This window comes from Lepus europaeus, chromosome 6, assembly GCF_033115175.1.
Source record: "Lepus europaeus isolate LE1 chromosome 6, mLepTim1.pri, whole genome shotgun sequence".
NCBI lineage: Eukaryota > Metazoa > Chordata > Mammalia > Lagomorpha > Leporidae > Lepus > Lepus europaeus.
This window is the reverse complement of record NC_084832.1, coordinates 17,300,102-17,326,026: the sequence shown is the minus strand read 5'-3', so window position 1 is coordinate 17,326,026 and position 25,925 is coordinate 17,300,102. Positions and strand designations below refer to the sequence as shown.

Below are 25,925 nucleotides of genomic sequence, written 5' to 3'. Positions count from 1 at the left end.
ATGCTATATTATATGTGTGTACATATTGTATGTCCACATGGGGAAATTTTATTAAGAGTTTTATTTTAAATGGCTTATAGATAAGATTGTCCATAAATTTAAGCTGCTAAAATCAATCAAAGATACATTTTAATTTGTGGGACCTGAATCTGTGTATCATATGTTTTAGACTTGTTGGTAGAAAGAAACTAAAAACATTTTAGATGGTTGTGCTTAAGTTTACTGGCTAAACAAACTACACCATGTTAGATATTTAAGAGGTGTTTTCAAATACATGATTCTTAAAATTTATAGAAGGCATTGGACCTTCTGGTAAATGTTTTCTTAAGTTGTTATCTAATGGTTGAAACGGTTTGCTAAGTATTCATGTGATATTGCTATTGTAAGCAAGCGATCTAGGACTTGCTCCCTCATTTCTCTATTCTAAGCCCAACTTGATCTTTCATTTCTCTATTCTCTTCAAGGTAGGAAACTAATTCTATTATGAAGGAATCTGTAGGATGCACAATTTAATCTTTAGACCTTATAAAAGAGATGGCTAACATTTTTCTGCAATAGCATAGCCAAAATAAGAACTCAAATAATAATCTCATAGCTATATTCACTTCGCCATCAGCGAAGTATACAGTAAGTAGAAAAAACCTCCCTTTCAGACAAAAGGGAAAGAAAGTTTTAAAGTGAGAATATAATTTTCCTCATGGGCATTGTCTACCTTAGAAAAACTACTACAGAACATGCCTGTGACTATAGACTTGTAGTTCAGGCCACCGAAGATTAGAGATGGGAAACGGGCACTCCCTTGACTTGCATCCTCTGGTCTGCTTTAACACAAACCAGGAGGAAAAGAAAGCTCGGCATCAGAAGCAATGGGTGGCAGGCCTATTAATGGCTGATCTGTACAGTGATCTGCCCTCAAGGAGACCCAACAGGCCAGTCCACTGCAGTGGCTTTCAATGTGGTAAGCCTGGGCTTCAGCAGAAGTCAGCTTGTGAAGAGCCCTGGCAGCTCTGCCAAGAGTTGGATCACTGGAAATGGACCTGCCCTGGAGTCGAAGGATGCCCAGGTCAGAGCCACAGATCTTATTGGCTCTAAGCTGAAAAGCCCTTCACTCAGCCCAACTTCCAAAGTGACCACTGCAGCTGAGGGGATGGTCAAGTAGGGTCAGCAACATTGCAGGCAGAACTGTAAATTTCTTGTTAGAGATGCCCCCTGCCTTTACCTGGCCAGCTCTCCTCCCAGGCCAGCCAAGTAATGAAAGTCAACAGAGTGCCTTCCCCTAGGAGGTTCACACCTCCCTTAGGATATACCCCATGTGAAGAGATAGATAGGTCTGGGCCTCTGAATTTACAAGGCCTAAAGCCCACCAGATTATTATCAAGCCCCTTCTATCAGGTTCTATTTGCCTCTCAATCAGAAAACTTCATTGTAGCTTAGACAGCACCTTTCTTAGCTCCTCTAATAATGACTCTGTCCTTTGTTCTAGGCCCTGTCTAGTGCACTTGGGCCTCATTCCTTTGTAATCATAACCTCTACTCTACCACCAATGGCTCTACTCCCAACATGTGTGTACTGATGGTCCTCTTCCCCACTTAATGCTGTATAATTGTTCAAACCTGGTAAATGCCACTCTTAGGATCATTGGTTACTATCCTCACTCTGTCTTTTATGACCTTGTCTAAATATGATCAGAGTCGGTGAACTTGGAAGGCTTCCATAGCCTTGGCAACTCATGACGACAGCCTAGGATGGTTACTGGCGCCATAAACTAGAGTGTCAATTTGTTGGGTCAACAACAGGAGCCACTGTGCACTTGCTCCTCATGTGGGATCTCTGTCCTTAATGTGCTGTGCATTGTGATTTAATGCTATAACTAGTACTCAAACAGTATGTTTCACTTTGTGTTTCTATGTGGGTGCAAACTGTTGAAATCTTTATACTAAATTGATCTTCTGTATATAAAGAGAATTGAAAATGAATCTTGATGCAAATGGAAGGGGAGAGGGAGCGGGAGGGGGGAGGGTTGCGGGTGGGAGGGAAGTTATTGGGGGGGGAAGCCATTGTAATCCATAAGCTGTACACTGGAAATTTATATTCATTAAATAAAAGTTAAAAAAAAAAAAAAAAAAAAAGACCTCACTTAGGAGGCCCACAACTCATATCAGAGTGCCTGGTTCGAGTCCCAGTTCTGCTGTCAATTCCAACTCCCTGCTAGTGTGTACCCTGGCAGGCAGCAGCTGATGGCCCAAGTACTTGGGTCCCTGCCATCCATGTGGGAGACCAGATAGAGCTCCAGACTCCCAGCCCTGTTGGTTTCTGGCATTTGGCAGTGAACCAGAGGCTAGAAGATATCTCTCTCACCTCTCTCTCCCTCTCTCCCTCTCTCCCTCTCTCATTTGGGAGTAAATCAGAGGCTAGAAGAAGATAGCTCCCCCCACCTCTCTCTTTCTCTTGCTCTCTCTCTCCCTCCCCCCCCCCAAATTTGGGAGTAAATCAGAGGCTAGAAGAAGATAGCTCCCCCCACCTCTCTCTTTCTCTCTCTCTCTCTCTCTCTGGCTTTCAAATACAATGAAAATTAAAAAAAATTTTTTTTCAAAAAAGAGTCCAATAGGAGCCCTCAGCGCACGCAGGGCTCAAGGTTCCACTAGCGTCTCAGGAGTACGTGAAAGCAGATATTTCCCAGTGCAGTACTTGGTACTGAGCCACCCTAAAATATCTGCCATGTAAGGCCCACTGCTTGCTTCACAAAGGTATTCCTAGCACGGTTGGAACGCAGCTCCCTCCCGTCCCATTCCCGCCAGGCACCTGCCCAACTCTATTATGCCTGATTCCAAAGATGAAAAAATAATAATAATAAAAAAGAAAAATAGTCATTTTTATTAAAAAATGACAGGAAATAGAAACAAGCTGTCAGGCTGGCGCCGTGGCTTAACAGGCTAATCCTCCGCCTTGCGGCGTTGGCACACCGGGTTCTAGTCCCGGTTGGGGCGCCGGATTCTATCCCGGTTGCCCCTCTTCCAGGCCAGCTCTCTGCTATGGCCCAGGAAGGCAGTGGAGGATGGCCCAAGTCCTTGGGCCCTGCACCCACATGGGAGACCAGGAGAAGCACCTGGCTCCTGGCTTCGGATCAGCGAGATGCACCGGCCGCAGCGGCCATTGGGGGGTGAACCAACAGCAAAGGAAGACCTTTCTCTCTGTCTCTCTCTCACTATCCACTCTGCCTGTTTAAAAAAAAAAAAAAGAAAGAAAGAAACAAGCTGTCAAAGAAAAACATGCTGCCATGAAAAATACAAGCAGAAAAGAATGAACTTGTAGGGAAAATGAACATGCGGTCAATTTTAGAAAAGCAGCGAGGGAGCAGGGAACAGAAGTTGAGCTGAGACAGATCAAAAACAATGAAGAGGTCGGCACCGAGGCTCACTAGGCTAATCCTCCACCTGCGGCACCAGCACACCAGGTTCTAGTCCCGGTCGGGGCGCCGGATTCTGTCCCGGTTGCCCCTCTTCCAGGCCAGCTCTCTGCTATGGCCAGGGAGGGCAGGGGGGGATGGCCCAAGTGCTTGGACCCTGCACCCTATGGGAGACCAGGAGAAGCACCTGGCTCCTGCCTTTGGATCAGCGCGATGCGCCGGCGGCAGCTATTGGAAGGTGAACCAACAGTAAAAAGGAAGACCTTCCTCTCTCTCCCTCTCTCTCTGTCCACTCTGCCTGTCCAAAAACAAAACAAAACAAAACAAAAAAAAACCAATGAAGAAACACAGCGAATCTGGACAACTCACAACCATCAAGATCCCAGAGACGTGAGCGCTGGGTCCTCTGGGAACCCAGGTCCTCTTGGCTGCACGTGAGGACGAGTCTTCAGAACCTGGCTCCATGCTTGACATGAGGGCCAGGCTTCACCATCTTTACTCTTCCTCAGGTTTTAAAGAACATCTCGGAAACACACAACTAGAACAGGGTGATCATCTCTGTCCCCTACGCCAGCCTCAGCACTTGTCAGCTCGGCTCCCCTGAAGCTCCGCCCACTGCCCTGTGAAGCGGGGGCAGGGGGCTGAGAGCTCAGCAAGACACAGGACCCAGCCCCCACCCCACCCCATCTGAATCCCATCACCTGGGGAGAAGCCAGAGTGCAGAACCATCCCCACAGGAGCCTGCGGGGGCAACAGTCCTGCCTGGTTCCCTGAAGGGTCTTCATGAGGGTGGCCGCCATATGTCACACATCCCAGGAAAGCCCTGCAGAGCCCAGAATCCAGAGGTCCCCAGGAGGAAACTGAAACCCTCCACTCTACATGGGAGGGAAAATCCAATGTTCAGAAAGGACTTACTAAAAAAAATTTAACGGGCCAGCACTATGGCGTAGCAGGTCAAGCCTCTGCCCATGTGGGTATCCAGTTGGAAATTCGGCTGCTCCACTTCCAGTCCAGCCCCCTGCTAATGTGCCTGGCAAAGCAGTGGGAGATGGACCAAGTCCTTGGGCCCCTGCACCCACATGGGAGACCAGGAGGAAGCGCCTGGCTCCTGGCTTTGGATTGGCTCAGCTCCGGCCACTGCGAAGTCTGGGTGTGCGTGGGTATGCGTGTGTGCGGGTGCACATGCACCAGGACAGAGTACAGGGATCTAGCATCATGGCCATGGCAGGGAAGGGGACATCTTCAGTGACTCTCCTACTCAGGCACTGTCTGGTTGGCAAGAAGATGCAAGTTGACTCTTTTCTTTTTCTTTCTTTTTCATTATCCCTCTGCCTGGTGCATGGGCTCCTCACTTGAAATAGAGAACAGCTCCCAAAGGCAAACCTGTCACGTGTTTACCACGCCTGTGTTCATACGGAGGGGTTGCTTGAAAGGAAAAGCTCGTCTGGGAGTCAAGTTCTTGAAAGACTTCCAGACTTTTGGCGTTTGTCTCTGAGAAGCCAGAGGAAATGGTGTTTACTTTTGGCGACTTGGATTTGCAAGGAGTGTCTGGTGGGGAGGAGGGAAGCGCCCTTCCAGGGTTTTGGAGGGAAGCAGCCGGCTATGGGAAGGAGTGACACAGAAACAAGGAAGGCTCCTCTGCCTGGTGTGGCCCAAGGTGCCTTGCTGTTTCCCTGCCTGTAGCTGTGGTGACAAAAGTTGCTTTCCCTCTGCCTCCTGACTCATTGGCTAGGATTTTTAATTTCTGTCTTGGGGAATAGGTGATGGTGACTTCTTCAAAACCTGCCTGGCGCGGGTGTTTCCTCTAGTAGTTCAGATGCCTGTGTCTCATTTTCAAGGTGCCTGGGTTGGTACCTGGCTTCAACATCTGACTCCAGCCTCCTGCTAAATGCAACCACACTGCCTTCCATGAAGCTCCAGGCTCCTGGCTTCAGCCTGGTCCAGCCTCAGCCATCACAGCCACTTGGGGAGTGAACCAGTGGATGGAAGATCTCTGTCTTTGTCTCTCCTCCTCTCTCTCTGTAACTCTGCCTTTCAAAAAAAAAAAAAAAAAAAAAGATGTTTAAAAAAAATTTTAAAGGAAAAAGGACTCATTCACAATATGAAAGGAAGGAGTAGAATTTTTTTTAAAATTCCCTCTAAGAAGAAAAAAGGAGGGATGGGTATTTAGTACACTGATTGGGATGCCTACATATCTTAGCAGAGTACGGGGGTTCAGGTCCTGACTCTGATTCCAGCTTCCTGTTAATGTGCACCTTCGTAGGCAGCAGGCGACGGCTCAAATGCTTGGTTCTCCTACACCCATGTGTGAGCCCGGATTGAACTCCTGGCCCCTGCACCAGCCCCAGCTACTGCTGGCACCTGGGGAGGGAACCAGTAGATGGAAGGCCTCTCTTTGTCTCTACCTCTCTGCTTTTCGAATAAAATGAAAGTAAACAATTCGAAATGTTTTTAAAATAACAGAGGGAAAAGTGAGAGGAAAACAGGCAAGAAACCCATACAAACTATAATCAACCAGACCCACCCTATTTGAACACTGATTCAAACTTTTAAAAGACAGTAAGACAACGTGGTGAGAGCGCTGGACAGACACTGCTGATACTGAAAGCTTGGCATTTATGTCCAGGCTCAGGGTATTATAAGGACACGGGGAAAGGACTCCTTGTCTGTTATAGATATATCCTAAAATGTTTACCAATCAGATGATTCAATGTGCAGGAACCGCTCCAAAGAGAAGTGGGCTCCAGGTGACCAGGCTGGTAAGTCCTGAAGCCGGCTTCGGGGAGAGGGGCAATTATTACCCTGTTCTACTTTTGTGTTTTCAAGATGCTCTTTAAAACCCAAGAAAGAAAACTTCTGGTGGAGCCCGGCCCTCGATTCCAGCACGGAACCAGGGTTCTAAATACTCAGTCCTCTGGGCTCTGTGCCTCCTAGGAGTGGCCCGGCAGGATGCCAGTGGCAGGGCAGGATGACCTGCGCAGCAGAACACCCTGCTTCGAAAGCCAGCTGGACACCTGCGAGCCGCATGACCCTAAGCACGCCCATCCCCTCCTGCGCCCCACAGCCAGGGAGGCACCCTGGGACCACCCAAGGAGCTTGAAGCCAGAGCATGGATGCCAAGTGTGGGCTGCGATTATGTTCATCGGCCGAGAGTCCTGGGAAAATACCCAGCCCATTTGTAACAGACAAGAGGCTAGTTTTCAAAAAGGCTCTGTAACATCTCTTCGCTGCTGGCAGACCACCATGGCAGAGTGAGAAGCCAAGCTTTCCAGAAAGATTTTTACAAGTTTTGCTTTTTAGGGACCGGCATTGTGGTGTAGCGGGTAAAGCTGCTGCCTGCAGTGCCAGCATCCCATAGGGGCGCTGGAACGAGTCCCAGCTGCTCCACTTCTGATCCAGCTCTCTGCTATGGCCTGGGAAAGCAGTACAAGATGGCCCAAGTTCCTTGGGCCCCTGCACCCACGTAAGAGACTAGGAAGAAGCTCCTGGCTCCTGGCTTTGGATCGGCGCAGCTCTGGCCATTGTGCCCATCTGGGGAGTGAACCAGCAGGTAGAAGACCTCTCTCTCTCTCTCTCTCTCTCTCTGTGTAACTCTTTCAAATAAAATAAATCTTTTTTTTAAAAAAAAGTTTCACTTTTTAAAAGTGTCTTTTTTACTTTAACCATTATGGATACAAGCATTGTTAAAAATCTTTTATTTGCTTATTTTCAATTATTTGAAAGGAGACAGATCTGCCATCCACTGGTTCAATCCCTAAATGCCTATAACAACCAGGTCTAAGCCAGGCTGAGTCCAGGAGCTCCATCCAGGTCTCCCACATGGGTGGCAGGGACCCAAGCACCTGCCATTAGCAGGTGCACCTCTCATGTGCGCATAAGCAGGAGCTGGGGCTTGAACCAAGCAACCCAAGGACGTGGGATTGTGGGTGTCTCCCAGGGCAGCTTAACCTTCACTGAACTCCCAGTCCCAGATACAAACTTTTCCAAATGATCACCCACTCCCCTGACTTTATAAAGCAAATGGATTTAAAAGCAGTGACCCTTACAATTCGGAGTCATCTCTGAGAATATTAAAACACAGGGTGCCCAAGACCCCACAGTGCTCGGCAGGCCCTGCAGTTCCCACTCTGCTCTCCATGCTTCGTCCACCTCCCTCACCCAGTGTCTTCTCAGGGACCCACAGGTAGCTACTCGAGTAGCTACAACTTGGCCTCCTGGCTTGAGGGACCCTTGGGGGAGGGGCACTTGGAAGCCCCTGCAGGGGTCTCAGGAAATCAGCCCTGAGCATATACTGCAACTCTGGGAGGAGTTCACTCCCTGCTATTGACACAACTACTGGCCTCCAAGTAGCCTTCTACAGCTTCTACCTGGACCAGGGCCAACCAGAGGCAATGCAGCCTTGGGCAAAAGCCAAGGCAATGGACCAGGCTGGTGGCTGAGCAGGCCCTTTGCCAAGGGTCAAGAACACAGGACCTAGCCCGCCACGCTTCCGTACTTGGGGAAGGAGTGGGCAAGCCCACACTGGGCTCCTTTGATGTCCCTAACTTCACACTCCACAGGGCAAGGCAGCTCCGGTCTCAAGGCAAAGGGTGATGTGGGCAAGCAGCCTGGGTCTCATGGTTTGGCCACGTTTCCCGCAAGCTGCTCCATGAGGACTCTGGGAGTGTGGGGACTTGCTTTAGCGGTGCACAGGGGACAGTGGGCTGGCAGCCGGTGCGCCGCTGCGCTCTAACGACCATTTGCCTTGCAAGAGCACCACTGGCCACTGTTTCTCCAAACGTGACGATCAGTCCTGGTTCTCACAGGGCGAGGTCTGCACGGCTTTGAAATTCCAATCTCGGGCCAGAATTGTGGGATAGTGGATTAAGATGCTGCCTGCAATATAGGCAGCCCAGGTGGGCGCTGGTTCAAGTCCCAGCTGCTCCACTTCCAATCCAGCTCCTTGCTAATATGCAGTGGAAGGCAAAAGATGACTCAAGGGCTTGGGCTGCTATACCCATGTGGCAGACCTGGATGAAGCTCCTGGCTCCTGGCTTCAGCCTGGCCCAGCCCAGGCCACTGCAAGCATTTGGGGAGTGAACCAACAGATGGAAAATCTCTATGTCTCTCTCCTCTCTCTGAAATTCTGACTCTCAAATAAATAAATCTTTAAAAACAAAAAGAAATTTCAGCCTCAAAGCATCCTTGCCTCTCCTTGCTGGTGTCACTGATATTAGCAACCGCAGGTCCTGCTCGCATCTTGGCTGGGTAGCAGTACCCAGTGCAGGAGTCTGGGGCACGCGGCACAGGGGTTCTGTTTGCCAGATGAATGGGAAAGGACACAGGAAACATCCACCTTTGACAACACCAGGCAGAGTGCAGCTCTTCCGCCATCTAACCCTAAAGACCAGCAGGTAGGATACAGACGCAAGATCACACGGGAAGCCGCTCCAGTCAATCACCCACATAACCAGTGCTCGTTCCATCTGACCAGTAACCAGCGTTGATGACGGAAAACCCAAAACTGCACCTCAGCTAGAAATTACTCCTCCCTCATTTCTCCAAAGCAGCAGACTGTCACAAACATGTCTAAGACAAAAGCATTCATGTTGGAATTCAGGCTTTTTTTGCCAGACCCAAAAAAGAAAAAAAAAAAAAAAACATAAGACCATTTACTTCTAGTTGAGTTGATGCCTTTGATGCCTTGTAGCTCCCTTGAACATCACTGCATCAGAACTAAAAGTTCTTCCAGCTGTTAAGTTAAAGCCACAGAGCTCAAATAGGCAGCATTCACTGTCATTACGCTCACGTGGGGAACACTCAGCCGCTGTCTCATTCTATACTGCCAAATTCCAAGTGCGCACAAAGCACACCCCAGCACAGGCCACGCTGCACATCAGAAGCCAGTCTGCCACGCCAACACCAGAGGCCTGGCAAGGTGTGTCAGACCCCAAAACCAAAGAGCTGCCCCCACCACCAACCCAACCCAGGCTAGTGACTGATCTGGGCCCTCAGCCTCGCCAAGCAGATGCACACTTAACTTCCCACCTTAGGTCAAAGGTGTCTAAAGCTCAGAGATGCCCCAGCTCAGCGGGAAACCAGGGAAACAGAACTCAGCCTCTGCCCAGTGCACTGGAGTCCAGGTGTCGTCACCATCCAAGACCAGCAAGGGGTCTTAGAGGCCTGGACGTTTAAGAATTTGGGTCACCATTTGGGCAATGGAGGAGCTGGATTCCCACAGGGCTCCTGGTCAAGCTGAAGGCCTTGGCCACTCTGCAGCCTCGCCAGTGACTCTCTGGCCCCAGGGCACAGGGTAACCTGGACTCTACCCTAATCTTCAATCCCCAGTCTGACTCCTGGCATTGATGTTCCACTGCTTCAGGACACCCTTCAGTCCAACCCAGTATCCCCAGACCAAGCCCAAGAAGCAGGTGCACAAGTTCTGAAGATGCACCTCCATGGTGCTGAGGGACCGTAGCCAAGAGATGGATGGGCTCGTGATCAGAGCATTCCAGGCTGATCTCTGTCTTTTCCATTCCGTGTGGCCCTGGGCATACTGGGTACCCACCTGGCATTCACGTCCTCTTTCAGAAAGCAGGAGGAACACAAATCACTTCCACCTTGCTGAGTCAGCCAAAGGTATTAAAGTAATATTGTATGATATAATATTTCAAGTACTTACTATTAGTTCAAATACTACTACCACTGTTGTTACTGGTATTACTATTACTATTTCTATTACTACTACTGGAACTACTCTATCAGCTCCTACCAATGCCGTTGCTACCAGCAATATTAAGAAGTACTGTCAGTACTGAGTACTAGCACCATCACTACTGAGTATGAGTATGTTGCTATTGGTACTACCTCTGAACAGTACTGCTATGACTAACTGCTACTGCTGTGACTCTGAGTATGAGCCCCTAATAATGCTGCTGCTGCTCTAACTGCTACAAGTATGAGTACTACCACTTCTTTTTTTTTTTTTTTTTTTGACAGGCAGAGTGGATAGTGAGAGAGAGAGACAGAGAGAAAGGTCTTCCTTTGCCGTTGGTTCACCCTCCAATGGCCGCTGCGGCTGGCGCACATCCTGATCCGAAGGCAGGAGCCAGGTGCTTCTCCTGGTTTCCCATGGGGTGCAGGGTCCAAGCACTTGGGCCATCCTCCACTGCACTCCCGGGCCACAGCAGAGAGCTGGCCTGGAAGAGGGGCAACTGGGACAGAATCCAGCGCCCTGACCGGGACTAGAACCCGGTGTGCCTGCGCCACAGGCAGAGGATTAGCCTAGTGAGCCACGGCGCCGGCCAGAGTATTACCACTTCTAAGGGGTGCTACTACTGCTGCTGAGTATATGCCCCTGCTGCTTCTACTGCCGCCAGTGAATAGGAATCCCCACACTGGCCGGGTGCTCTGTCTCCCCCTTTTCTGCCATGATTGCCCAAAACCCAACCTTCCAAAAGAGGCCACGATTTTGTCACTTGCAACTGTATTTAGCTTCCTCCAGCTCTGGCCTTCGTGGACCCCCCACACACACACACACAGCAGTAAGTATTTTCAGGGAGAGGCATCTGTCACATCAACACTCCAGCACCAGGGGAGGGACTGTCCTCTCTCAGGAGGAAGCCCAACCTTGGCGGTCTCTCCCTCTGTGTCTACTTCTCCCACGAGAAGACCTGCAGCTCACTATGAAAAGGGATCTGGCCACCCCCTGGGGTGTAGAGACCCCCCACTCCATGACAGCAAGAGCAGCCAAAAGCCCAGTTCAAACCCAGCCCCATAGTCCACCCTCTTTCCAATTTCTTAAGCATCTGGCTCCAAAGACAAACTAGAGAACCATGACAGCAGAGAGAGACCTGCTCGAGATGACCCAGCAGCCGCATGAGGCCACTCTGAGGCCACACGCTCCTGCCCACACCCCAGCTGACACCTGGCAGGGGCCACGGGCACTCAGGAATCCTAGAGAGCTCTGCTCGCTGAGGTTGCAAAATCACATTTGGCCAGGAAATCATACACACGCGAGCCACGGCAACATTGGCTTATAGCTCGATTTGTTTCTGAGACCTAGTATGACCGTGAAGAAAGTCCATCACCGGGGCACCCTGGCAAAGGTCACAGACGGACTGGTGGCAGTGCACAGTGGGGGTCCTGAGAGACTCCTGCACCCTGGCCTACATCTCCACCTGCCCTTCGCAAGGCCAAGGCAGCATCCAGGTAGTGGGAAGGACCCTCTCAGAGAGCCCTCACTATCTGGCACACTGCCCAACACATCCTTCACCTTTGTCACCAGAGAGGTCAATCTCCAAGGCCATCCAGGTACCTGTCACCTGCAAACACCCCGAACACACACACACACACATGGCAGTGTTCTCCAGCGGTAGAGCAGAGCTCACTGACCAACCTCTCTGCTGCTGTGAGAGTCCTCAACGTGCACAGAAAAGGCTACACCGGAGCTACACCTTCCCTCGCACCCACCTGTCTCGCCCCCAAGATGATGCACTTTTGACAACTCTACTCTCCACCTAACATCACCCTTTCACAGTAACTTCCGTCCCCACTGCCCTCACACACAAGCAGGACCACCAGGGCCCTCAGGTGGCACTAAGGTCCCACGAGGGGTCCAGGCCACACGGCCAGATTTTCAGCATCTCTTTCAGCAGGACACAGATGAGAACAGGTGCAGGCCACCTGGCCCGGTGTCCCTTGCTGGAGGACCTGGAGAGGGGCTCTTCAAAGTAAAAGAAGCCACGGCTTTCTGCTGTGGGTTTTCCAGGGACCATTCACTTCCAGGCTCTCTGCCACAAAGCTATCAAAACTCTTTTACTCAGTAACTGAGGACAAGAAACTAGGGTGGGCTCGGCAGGAAGTCACTGGGCTCCACAGGGAAATGAGACCTCCTGCACCAGGGAGTCCTGGTCTCAGCACCAGGCCTATAGGGCAGGGGACACCACCTGGGCACTCCAGTCTCGGGGGCGCCAGAGCAGCCCAGGCTCAGGGTCCTGCATTCTGTTTCCCTGAGAAGGGAGAGGGAAGGCATTTATCAGATCTGGCTGGGCTAAGTGAACAATTATTTGTTGAGCACCTGTAAATGTCTTCTATTGTTCTTGGCTCTGATCACATTTGCTTCCTCCAAACCACAGGGCACATCTCCTTGAGGTGGTGGAACCCCCAGGTGATCCAGGATGACTCTTAGGCTTGGCTACACTTATGGTACAGAAAACCTCTCTCAGGGCCAGTGCGATGGCACAGCGGGTAAAGCCGCCAGCTGCAGTGACAGTATCCCATATGGGCGCCGGCCTGAGTCCCAGCTGCTCCACTTCTGATCCAGCTCTCTGCTGTGGCCTGGGAAAGCAGTAGAAGATGGCCAAAGTCCTTGGGCCCCTACACCCACGTGGGAGAACTGGAAGAAGTTCTTGGCTGCTGGCTTTGGATCAGCGCAGCTCCAGCCATTGCGGCCAACTGGGGAATGAACCTGGGGAATGAACTGGGGGATGTCTCTGCCTCTCCTATCTCTATATAACTCTTTCAAATAAATAAATAAATCTTAAAAAAAAAAAAAGAAAGAAAAGAAAAAGAAAAAGAAAGCAAGCCTCTCTCTGCAGGGCTCTCCTCTCCCAACACTGACAGAAACAGTCATGACCTTGAACTCCAGTCCTGTAAGAACCTCTCCATGCTAAAGATAAATACAGCAGCAGAACCACCTGTGCCTCCATCCTCAGACCTTCCAATACTCTCAGAACGCACCTGGCCGGCCGCTCCTCACCTCCAGTCCCCACTCATCTTAATCCTGAGCCACAGTGCAAGGTTTGCTCCATGCCCAACCAACTCACTGCATATCAGAGCTTTTACCTCAATCAACGTAAAAATCCCCAAAACCAGATACGACTTCCAGTAACACTTTATGATTGCTTTTGTCAAAGAAGGTGCCTGTGCCTCGTTCTCGGCTGCCAGAACTTCTTTATCCCAGTACCTACAACGAGAAAAAAAATACAAACTAAGAGTTCGATCAAGAAGCAGATATCCTGCCCCGTGGGAAAACGGGGCAGGTGTGGGTGGCCCGGTGACAGAGGGTGGTTACTACAGGGCATTCTGCGCTGCCCCCCGAAAGGGCTGGCTAAATGCTGATAGGGTTCCTGAAAGAAAGGCCATTGCAATCTGCAGCACCAGGAAAAACAGGCCTTGAGGGGAAAAGCCTCCGTGGGGAACTAGGTGCTGCCAAGCTTGCTGGATCCACAGCACCTTCCGTAGCCCCAGAATGCAGGCAGACACTGGCACAGACAAGCCCAATGGCCTCCTCGAGCGATACCATGTCAGAGATGACCCAGGCAGCCTGGGCCTGGGCCACTGCTTCCTCCATTTCTAGAAAGGTATAAAGAGACTCAGGTTTCGCCCCGGCCACCAGGACAGGCTAAATCTGGGACGGTGCTCGGGGAGAGAGGACTGCTAGGGTTCCAGATGGAAGGCAAGGGACCCAGGACAGCACACCCAGCCCCAAGCGCGAGCCACACACAGCAAGCCTCAGCCCTTACACCCTGCTCCTCACTGCCTCTCTTACCCTTGCAACTCTTCTCCAAGGTGCTTGGAGCGGTCTTCCGGAAGCACTGAATACATGTCATCCTCCTCCAGCCTCCGTTTATGACCGATTTTGAACAAGGGGTTCAGCCACCTGTTAAAAAGGAAAAGGAGGGTGACATACATCCAAAACTACCCATTAGTGTAGACAGAGTCTGTGGGTTTTGTAAAAACACCTGTGGTTTAAATTGACAGCTACAGAAAATATAAAATATGTGCTTATGCACACACACAGCCATATTAGCTCTATCCACCAACCAGCCCTAGAAGCAATGACACCCCATTATAGTACCCCGGTTTTAATTTCTAGACTCTTCTACCCCCTTCCCCTGGGGCAAAGAATCAAGGTTCCTTGAAGAAATGGCTGATTCCAAGGCTGGAGCAGAGAACACACAAGGCAGGCCAGGCATCTTGCAAGGTAAAATAAGAAATCACGGGGCCAACAATGTGGCGTAGCAGGTAAAGCTGCCACCTGTGATGCTGGCATCCTATATGGGCGCCAGTTCAAGTCATGGCTACTCCACTTCCCATCTCTCCCTGTGATGGCTTGGGAGAAGCAGCAGAAGATGGCCCAAGTGTTTGGGTCCCTGCACTCACATGGGAGACCCAGAGGAAGCTCCTGGCTCCTGGCTTTGGTCTGGCCCAGCCCTAGTCACTGTGGCCATCTAGGGGAGTAAACCAGAGGATGGACTATATCTCTCGCTGTCTGTCTCTCCCTATCTCTGTTAACTCTGACTTTCAAATAAACAAATAAATATTTTTTTAAAAATCATGAGGATGGGTCCAAAGGACAGAGGAGCCAGCTTGAAGGAATCCCAGTTAACATCCAAGTAAATAATAAAAGCAATGAATCAGCACCCACTGAATAACCATAGAAGAAAAGGCACAATTGAACATTATCAACAGAAGTTAAAACCAGCAGATCAAAGTCCAGTGAAAAATGGGATATTTATTTGTTAAACTTCTTATTCTGTGAAGTGTTAAGCCATTTTACTGTAATGTAAATTTAATGTTATCTCAAAAACTAAAAAAAAAAGAAAAAAAGAAAAAGAAAAAAGGAAGGAAGGAGGGAGTGAATATCATTATGTCCTTAGAGTTGTATCTACAAAGCACACAGACTTTGTTAAAAAACTAATTAAATTTTTTTTAAATTAAAATACACAAAAAAATAAAAATAAGATATTGACATCATCCCCAGTTATCTTTCTACAAGTGAAAAAAAAAAAACAGTAACTGTGGGACCTCAAAATATGGTATTAAAATATTTTGAGATTTTTCATTAAAAAAAGCCAAAGGTCTGTGAGTATGTGTAAATCATTGAAATGATAACAATCAATGTGCAGAGAGAGCCCAAAGGTAAACAGTTCTACTGGACGTGCCCGGGTGTGGAAATTTCCAAGGCCAGACAACAACCCAGGAAGGCAGAGATCGCGTTTCTCTTACTGACTGATGGTTCCATCACTTTATAGGGGAAAACGCAAGTATTCCGGGAATATTTGTTGAGCAAATGATGTCTCTGAATCATTAGGAAAGCAGTAACAGAAACTGAGCTGCAGGCCGGCTAACCCTAGGAGCCCGGCACCTCCAGGGAGCCCTCATGCAGGGGTCAGAAGACAGGATTCCAGGGCCAGCAGCAGGGCTAAGGACCCAGGGTCCCCATGGCCTCGGTCACTCCCCTCCTCCTTCCTCAAGTTCAGCACCTCATCACTTCTGCCAGTGTCCAGGTTTCAACTACTTTCCACAGCCAAAAAGTATCCAGACGGATGAGAAACCTGTTGAGCGGTTTTGCCCACGAGTACCTGGGACTCAGATGCTGAGCATCAGCTCTTGCAGAGTTGTCCCTGCTCTGAAAAGCCCACTTTCAATTTCCGCTGGAACCACTTCCTGGTTCTGTGACCTGGAACCCCCTTAGAGGCTCTCAGCATGGGCCTTAGGCCAATGAAGAGAACACCTGGAGAGGACCCATTCCAGCGCTCGAGAGATGATCAACCAGGACAGCTTTGAGTATCACTAGTCCCGGCAGCCAGTACTCACATCTGGGCCCCGAAAGCAGCCTGTAACACCCCATGAAATGTGCACAATGTGTGCCAATCAGACATGACATAAAACAACAAAAGCAAGCTGCTAATGGCACTGATAGACGAAACAGCTTAACCCGAGACCTACCACAGGGCTGCCCAGGATGGGGGTGTACACTGCAGGGGTATCCAGGTTGACTCTAGGATTCTGGAAAGTTCCATTTCCCCTGGTGGATGACCCCTAGCAATCCTAACTCTCCCAATGGGAACAGCAAGCATCAGATTACTTTTCTTCCCCACAACTTCCCAGGGGACTGTCACCTCACCAGCTCAGACTCAGCTTCTGTGGTTTCCCAGGCAGCACCTGTACATCTCACACCTGCTCCTTCCAGTAGACCATCATACGATGTGTTTTAGCAAGAACTTTTTACATTTTTTAACTTACCTTCAATTTATTTGAAAAGCAGAGAGACAGACAGAAAGAGATCTTCCATCTGCTAGGTCACTCCTCAAATGCTTACAATAGCCAAGACTGGGTAAATCTGAAGCCAGGAGCCTGGAACTCAATTAGGATCTCCCAGCTGGGTAGCAGGGACCCAAATATTTGAGCCATCATTTGCTACCTTCCAGGGTGTGCATTAGCAAGAAGCTGGATGGGGAAACTGAGCCAAACTGGGAAAATGAACCAAACTGGGGATGTGGCATCCCAAGTACGGACTTAACCCTGTGCCAAACATGCACGCACACACACACACCAACACAATGGAATTCACTGGCATCTGTAGAATGAAGAGTTTTTTCAATCAGGAAATAATACTGACTTGGGGGTACAAAGCTAAGGAAGGTGACATTGATGGGTCTGTCCTTTCCACAGGCTGCAGGGTTACTTTCATCAGATTGAAGACTGTTAGAAGGAGGGATACTGCACTTGAATTACAGCATCTAGAATCAGCGTGGACTCAAAGCTTCTGTTACCAGATGCCACAAGTTAGTGAGCACTTGACTTGAAGGAGCTGCCCCAGTATCAAAGTCCCATCTGATGGTAAGGCTACTGGGACAGGAGACCAATCCAATGTTAAGGAATCATACATACATGGAGACAGCCAACCGGCACATTGATTCCAATTCATCCCTGAGGAAAAGCCATCAAGTGCAGACCACTGCAAATGAGCCACTCATCAACCCAATAGTCCTCCTCTCTCCTTTCCCAGCTTTCAGGGCAGCAGAGGCCTGGGCAGCAGCATGGCTCTGAGAACTGCCCAACCAGGGCCCGCAGCTCACCCACAGTGTGGCATCAGCTTTATACAACTGGAGGCGGTGTGTGACACATGCTCAGTAAACAGTGACTGAAGGAATGCATGCACTGGAGCAGACCCACAGTAGATGACCTTGACAATGACCCACAGTACACCTCCTTTTTTTTTTAGAAAGCTTTTATTTAATAAATATAAATTTCATAGGTACAGCTTTTAGAATATAGTGGTTCTTCCCCCCATACCTGCACTCCCACCCGCAACTCCAATCCCACCTCCTACTCCCTCACCCATTCCATTCTTCATTAAGATTAGTTTTTAATTATATACAGAAGATCAATTCTATACTAGGTAAAGATTTTACAGTTGGCACCCATGCAGGCACACAAAGTATAAAGTACTGTTTGAAGTTTTACCATTAATTCGCATAGTACAACTCAAAGAGGTCCTCCATGGGGATCAAGTGCATAGTGATTCCTGTTGCTGATTTAACAATTGACACTCTTATTTACAAAGTCAGTGGTCACCCAAGGCTCTTATCATGAGCTGCCAAGGCTATGGAAGCCATTTGAGTCCACAAACTGTCATTATTTAGACAGGGCCATAAGCCCAGTGGAAGTTCTCTCCTCCCTTCAGAGAAAGGTACCTAAAGGTACCTCCTCCTTTGATGGCCCGTTCTTTCCACTGGGATATCATTCAAAGAGATCTTTCATGTAGGCCATTTTTTGCTACAGTGTCAGCTTTCCATGCCTGAAATGCTCTCATGGGATTTTTATCCAGAACCAAATGCCTTAAGGGTTGATTCTGAGGCCAGAGCGCTGTTTACGGTGTTTGTCATTCTATGAGTCTGCTGTGTGGCCTGCTTCCCATGTTGATTCATTCTCCCTCCCCCCTTTTTTTTTGACAGGCAGAGTTAGAGAGAGAAAGAGAGAGAGACAGAGAGAAAGTTCTTCTTTCCATTGGTTCACCCCCCAAATTGCCGCCATGGCCGGTGTGCTGCGCCGATCCAAAGCCAGGAGCCAGGTGCTTCTTCCTGGTCTCCCATGCGGGTACAGGGCCCAAGCACTTAGGCCATCCTCCACTGCCTTCCTGGGCCACAGCAGAGAGCTGGACTGGAAGAGGAGCAACCGGGACTAGTACCTGGTGCCCCAACCAGGACTAGAACCCGGGATGCCGGCGCCGCAGGTGGAGGATTAGCCTAGTGAGCCACGGCACTAGCCATTCTCCCCCCTTTTAATTCTATCTATTGTAGATAGCAGACTCTTGGTCTTATTTATGTGATCCCTTTGACACTTATTCCTATCTTTATGATCAATTATGCACTTAAAATAATCACTTTAACTAGTAAGATGGTATTGGTACCTGCCAATGTAATGAGATTTGGAGTCCCATGACAAGTTTTTAGCTTTACCCTTAGGTGTAAGTCCATGGGAACGTGTGCCAAACTGTACATCTCCTTCCTCTCTTATTCTCACTCTTATTTTTAGCAGGGATCAATTTTCAATTGGAATTAAATACCTAAGAATAATTCTGTGTTAAGTGAAGAGTTCAGCCAATGGTATTAAGTACAAAAAGAAAATAGTAAAAAGAATAAAATAACTGTTCCTTGACAGTCAGGACAAGGGCTGATCAAGTCATTGCTTCTCATAGTGTCAGTTTCACTTCTACAGGTTTCCTTTTAGGTGCTCAGTTAGTTGTCACAGATCAGAGAGAATATAAGATATTTGTCCCTTTGGGAAGGGCTTATTTCACTCAGTATGATGTTTTCCAGATTCCTCCATTTTGTTACAAATGACCGGATTTCATTTTTTTAACCGCTGTGTAGTATTCCAGAGTACATATCCCATAATTTCTTTATCCAGTCTTCCAGTGATGGGCATTTAGGTTGATTCCATGTTTTAGCTATTGTGAATTGAGCTGCAATAAACATGGAGGTGCAGACAGCTCTTTTATTTGCCAATTTAATTTCCCTTGGGTAAATTCCGAGGAGTGGGATAGCTGGGTCTTGTGGTAGGACTATATTCAGATTTCTGAGGTATCTCCAAACTATCTTCCACAGTGGCTATACCAGTTTACATTCCCACCAAGAGTGGATTAGGGTACGTTTTTCCCCACATCCTTGCAAGCATTTGTTATTTGTTGATTTCTCTATGAAAGCCATTCTAACCGGGGTGAGGTGAAACCACATTGTGGTTTTGATTTGCATTTCCCTGATGGCTAGTGATCCTGAACATTTTTTCATGTGTCTGTTGGCCATTTGGATTTCCTCTTTTGAAAAATGTCTATTAAGGTCCTTGGCCCATCTCTTAAGTGGGTTGTTTGTTGCTGTGGAGTTTCTTGATCTCTTTGTAGATTCTTGTTATTAATCTTTTATCAGTTGCATAGTTTGCAAATAATTTCTCCTATTCTGTCGGTTGCCTCTTCACTTTCCTGTTTCTTTTGCCATCGAGAAACTTCTCAATTTGATGTAAAACAGTGCACTTCCATGCAAGCACAGCAGCACACAGTCAAACTCAGTCCAAACGCAGGAAGCTGGCAGCTCAGAGATATGGAGGAGAAGCCCAAGGAGACGTTCTCCAACACAGAGTCTTGTCCGTACCACTTCCAGAAGGACGGACACCTACACATAACTTACTGAAAGATTTTTTTTAATAGATCTTATTCGCTTGAGAGGCAGAGTTAGACAGAGATGAGAGAGAGAGAGAGAGAGAGAGAGAGAGAGAGAGAGAGAGAGATCTTTTATCTTTTGATTCACTCCCCAAATTGCTGTAATGGCCAGAGCTGGGCCAATCCGAAGCCAGGAAACAGGTGCTTCCTCCAGGTCTCCCACATGGGTGCAGGGGCCCAAGCACTTGAGCCATTTTTCATGGCTTTCCCAGGCCATAAGCAGAGAGCTGCATTGGAAGAGGAGTAGCTGGGATACGAACCAGCACCCATATGGGATACCTGCACAATGGCTAGAGGCTTAGCCTACTATACCCCAGGGCCAGTTCCTACTTACAGAGTTTTGATGATTTCTTTATTGTTGGTGATTTTTTTCTTTGTCAAGAATTCAAAAAGTGTTTAATAGTGACTTATTGATGTGGTTTAAAGAGGATAACTTTGGAGTAGCAAGTAAAGCCTACAGTGCCAGCATCCCATTTAGGCACTGGTTCAAGTCTCGGCTATTCCACTTCTGATCCAGCTCCCTGCTAATGCACTGAGAAAGCAGCAACAGATGGCCCAAGTCCTTAGGCCTCTGCACCCACATGGGAGACCCAGAAGAAACTCCAGGCTCCTGGCTTCAGCCTGGCCCAGCATCCCTATGGGATGCCAGCACTGCAGGCGGCAAGTTTACCAACTATGCCACAGCGCTGGCCCCCCTCATTGAATTTCTACTGGTGTTTCCAAGGAAAATGCCTGAGAAGCCCTTTCCCACTCGCCACAAGTACAAAGGTTAGCACACACAGCCAGCTGTCTCCTCTCCCCACCCCTCTCGGCAGAGCCGGTGCCGTTGGAACGGTACATCTTCACAGACGAGTCTCCATAGAGATGCAATAAACACAAGCGTTCTTCCAGTGAGTTTTGGTAGAAATGGGGTTTTTATAAACAGAATGAGATAAAGTTTCACTTTCCATGTGGCAATACAAAAGGAACTTCTCAAACGGCATTATGTGTTTTTCTCTAAATCCAATCCTGATATGCTTTCGACATCTTTGTATGTATGTAATCATTTGCAGAACGACAGTTGCTATTTTGCTAAAAGACAATATCTAGTGCCAAAGGGGACATAAAGTGCCCGTGACCCATCTAACTGACTACAGGTTCAACATGGCCTCCTCGTGGGTATCTGACAGGCGCCTCAAACTGAGAGCTGTCCAAATAGCACACTTTTGCCTCCTCAAAATCCTGTTCCTCCCACAGTCTCTTCCCTACCAGTTAACAGCAATAATAGCTTCCCCACTGCTCACACATTTAAAAAAAACCTCTCAAGGTCATTCCCTCCTTTGTTTCCCTAATATCACATCTCTAACCCAACAGCCAATCTGTCATTCTCACCTTCAAGTATACCCAGAAACTATGGCCCTGGTCCTCCAAGGAGGCACCATTTAAAGGCTACCACATGCTGCTTTTTTTTTTTTTTTAAGATTTATTTATTTATTTGAAAGGCAGAGTTATAGAGAGGCAGAGGCAGAGAGGGAGGTCTTCCACCCACTGGTTCACTCCCTAAATGGCCTCAAAGGCTAGAGCTGGGCCAATGTGAAGCCAGGACCAGGAACTTTTTCCAGATCCCCCATGTGGGTGGCAGGGATCCAAGCATGTGTGTCATCTTCTACTGCTTTCCCAGGCCATAGCAGAGAGCTGGATCAGAATGGAGCAGCTGGGTCTCAAACCAGCGCCCATATGGGATGTCAGCACTGCAGGCAGAGGCTTAGCCTGCCATGCCACAGCACCAATCACCACTTGTTTTTCTAATGATGTTTGCTCCCAAGGACAGCAAACACATTTTCTGTGTTGTTTGCTGCAATGCAGACACCTAGAACATGCCAGGCATGTGGAAGACACTCAGCTTTGTCATATGCCTCCTATGAAAGAATACATCCTCTACAAGTCCCTACTTGTGGTATTAACCTACAAAGCCCATTATAGTGGTGGACAGGCGGTGCAGCGTTTGGGCAGCTACTTGGGGTGCCCACAGTCCATACTGAGGTGCCTAGTTCAAGTCCTGGCTATTCTGCTTCCAGTCCAACTTCCTGCTAACGTACACCCGGAGAGGCAGGAGGTGCTAGCTCTAGTGCTTGGGTCCCTGTCACTCAGGCGAGAAACCCTGATTGAGTCCCAGGTCCAGCCCTAAGTACTGGGGGTATTTAGGGAATGAGCCAGCAGATGAGAGGCCTCTCCTCATGTCTCTCTTTCAAACATAATGAAAAGAAATAAAAATTTAAAACAAACATTACTATAGCATCAAACACAACAATGCTAAGCGGCAGGAAATAAATATCAAGTAATAGTAAAGTATCCCAAAGCCACCAGTTCTCAGCCTGGAATCTGCAAATGTGTTTCAAGAATGTGGTAAGAGATAAATGTAGGCAACTGTGCATTTCCTAGCTCTGGGTGGGGTGAGGAGGGGTAGCCCACTGCCAGCCCCCTGCCAGCCCACTGCTTCTCCTCTATCATCCCAGAAATTCAACTCAATCACAAACCTGCATGCCCAGGGAGCAAAACGGAAAAGAACCAAACCCCTCAAGTTCACCACTGCCACCCACCTAACAACGTTTCCAGGCCTGGCTGCAAGAAGGGCCCCATGCACCTGATTCCTTCAACCTCCTCCCCACTCTCCATGCCCTGAAGGTCATGTTCTCCCAGGCACAGACATTGCTGGAATCAATTCAGCATGTGATCACAACGCTCACACGGCGCACGCGCTATCTCAGCACAGGTGGCCACCCTGGCGTACCTGCAGCGGCCCACAGCAGACCAAACGACACACGGCTAGCTACTAGCACGCTGTCATCTTCTTTCCTGACTCCTGAGTGAGGCTTCTCCATGCCTAAAACGTGCTCAAAACCCATTTTCTCATCCCTCACTGCTTCAGCTACTTGCCTGTCCTTTCTATGTCAAGATGAATGAAGCGTCAGTACACGTCCTGTTCAGGCTCTCTGCCCCAGGCTCCGTGAAGTCCTCCCGAGCAGTGGGCGCCCCAGATGGCCAAGCACAGAGTTCCGGAGCCTTCTCTGCTTTGTGCCCAGCCTTCTCATCTCCCTGTTCCTCCTCCAGCCAATCCACGCCCTGCCCTTCTTCACCACGCCCCTTGACTGCTCATCACCTCTTCCCAACCCTTTGTCCCACTCGACAGCCAACCGCTGTGGTTGGCTAAACTGACAGAATAAAGCACGGAATCCCATTTAAGGCACCATTTCTGCTGCCACCTCGCACGGCTGTGACGGATCAAAGCACCCTCCCGTGCCATTACTGAGTAAAGGACCTCACAAACAATGCCCTCCTCTAGTCATTTCAGGAGAGATCAACTGCCACCACATCCCTGCTGACCCACGGGTGTCACCCCCGAAAACTCTCCCGTTAGTACCCATGCAGAGCAAACGCTTTCTTCCAAATAATAAAGCTGCCCCGGCTTGGACATGGTGTCCGTGTGTCCCTCAAGCACTCACGTGCTGCAGCTTGGTCCCCAGTGTGGTGAAGAGGAGGTGGGGTCTTCAAGAGGTAGGGGCCAGGGGCCGGCACTGTGGCATAGTTAAGCCTCCGCCTGCGGCACTGGCATCCCACAGGGACATTGGCTAGTGTCCCAGCTGCTCTTCTTTCAATCTAGCTCTTTCCTACGGCTTGAGGAAGTGGTGGAGAATGGCCCAAGGACTTGGGCCCCTGCACCTGCATGGAAGACCCAGGAGAAGCTCCTGGCTCCTGGCTTCAGATCAGCGCAGCTCCAGCCATTGTGGCCATTTAGACAGTGAACCAACAATGGAAGACCTCTCTCTCTCTCTGTGTAACTCTACTTCTCAAATAAATTTTTTTTTAAATAATAAAAAACAAAGAGATGGGGTCCAGTGGGAGGTCCTCAGGTCACTGCAGGCACTGCCCTTGAACAAGCTGCTCTAGTTTCCCTGGGAGTCCCCCCAAACCAGAGAGCTGTTATAAAAAGAGGAAGCCACGGCTGGCGCCACGGCTCAACAGGCTAATCCTCCGCCTGCGGCGCCAGCACACCGGGTTCTAGTCCCAGTCGAGGCGTCGGATTCTGTCCCGGTTGCCCCTCTTCTAGGCCAGCTCTCTGCTGTGGCCCGGGAGTGCAGTGGAGGATGGCCAAGTGCTTGGGCCCTGCACCCGCATGGGAGACCAGGAGAAGCACCTGGCTCCTGCCATAGGATCAGCGCGGTGCGCCAGCCGCAGCGCACCAGCCGTGGTGGCCATTGGAGGGTGAACCAACAGCAAAAGGAAGATCTTTCTCTCTGTTTCTCTCACTGTCCACTCTGCCTGTCAAAAATAAATAAATAAATAAGAAATAAATAAATAAATAAATAAAAAGAGCAAGCCTGGGGCCGGTGCTGTGGCATAGCGGGTAAAGCCGACACCTGCAGTGCCGTCATCCCGTGTGGGCGCTGGGTCGAGACTCAGCTGCTCCTCTTCCAGTCCAGCTCTCTGCTGTAGCCTTGGAAAGCAGTAGAAGATGGCCCAAGTGCTTGGGCCCCTGCACCTGCATGGGAGACCCGGAAGAAACTCCTGGCTCCTGGCTTCCCATCGGCACAGCTCCGAAGGCCATTGTGGCCAACTGGGGAATGAACCAGAGGATGGAATACTCTCTCTCTCTCTCTCTGACCCTCCTTCTTTCTATGTGTGACTCAGACTTTCAAATAAATCTTTTAAAAAAAAAAAAAAAAGCAAGCCTGGCGGTTCCCCTCACCCTGGCTTCCTGTTCCACCATGGGATTACTTCCCTCTCAAGCACACTGCCCCTGGGAAGGCATCTACCACGAGGTCCTCACCATACATGAGCCAAGGCCAGGGCCACACACTTGACCCTCCCAGACCAGGAGTAAATAAACTTCTTTCCCTTAGAAAGTCCCAGCCTCGGACACTTCATCATAGCAACTAAAACCAAACTAAAGCAAAACCTCAGCCCCCTCAAGGGAAAGCGTGGCCTTTGCTTCCAAGCTGAGGAGGCCTTACAAGACAAAGGAGCAAGCAAGCATCTGGTGCTGCTCGTTTTGATTTGTACACCGAGAAGCACAGATGAGAAGAGAGTTTACTTGGGTCAAGGAACTATTCTGGAAGCAGAACTACATGCATGTGAATATGCAATCGATATTTATTCAATCAAAAGGGGTCTCACTCAAGGCTGAAATCAACGTCTGTGCATCTACGTCAACTTAGGAGACATGCAATCCCATGCAGCCTGCAGAGCCGTGCCCTGCATCCAGGCATCGCCTCTGTGCGTGCCTACGTTTTTACAGTAGCTCGAACTGGCTTCGCCCGTGGCAAAGTCCATCTGTCCCAACGAGAGCCCTTCCTCACTGCCAGCCTGGCTGTCTCCTTATCCCCTGAACACACCTTGATTCTCCTGCTCCCTCCCCACCCTGTCAGCCTCTACTCCTTTCCGATCCTTTTGTTGCTGCTGTTCTGTTTTGTTTTCAATTTTAATAATTTAGAGCAGTTATGGGTACCCAGAAAAACTGAGCAAAAGGTAGAGAGATACAGGTGCCATCTGCCCCTACAGACCTACAGCCTCCCCCACAATCAATGTCCCCTGCCAGGGTGTCCACTTGTTTTGTATTGTCGTTTTTTTATTATTATTATTTGACAGGCAGAGTTAGACAGTGAGAGAGAGAGACACAGAGAGAAAGGTCTTCCTTCCCGTTGGTTCAGCCCCCAAACGGCTGCTACCGCTGGCGCTGCGCCGATCTTAAGCCAGGAGCCAGGTGCTTCCTCCTGGTCTCCCATGCAGGTGCAGGGGCCCAGGCACTGGGCCATCCTCTACTGCCCTCCCGGGCCACAGCAGAGAGCTGGACTGGAAGAGGAGCAACCGGGACTAGAACCCGGTGCCCATATGGGATGCCAGTGCCGCAGGCGGAGGATTAACGAAGTGAGCCATAGCACCGGCCCCCAGGGTATCCACTTGTTACAACTGATGAAGCTACACTGACATCATTGTCACTCAAAGTCCACAACTCACATTAGGGTTCATTCTCAGTGCGTGTGGACAGTATAATGA

At 49.3% G+C, this 25,925-nt stretch overlaps 1 protein-coding gene across 2 annotated transcripts in view; it reads right to left on the bottom strand.

Annotated features, from left to right (window-relative positions):
• ABCC4 (ATP binding cassette subfamily C member 4 (PEL blood group)) overlaps window positions 1-25,925 on the bottom strand; it is a 287,341-nt gene that overhangs the window by 220,042 nt on the left and 41,374 nt on the right. For both annotated transcript variants that reach the window (XM_062194025.1, XM_062194026.1), the window contains exons 2-3: window positions 13,938-14,048; window positions 13,232-13,352 (exon numbers count right to left, since the gene is read on the bottom strand). In XM_062194025.1, the coding sequence (XP_062050009.1) occupies window positions 13,232-13,352; window positions 13,938-14,048 (232 nt within the window). The remainder of the gene's footprint in view (window positions 1-13,231; window positions 13,353-13,937; window positions 14,049-25,925) is intronic.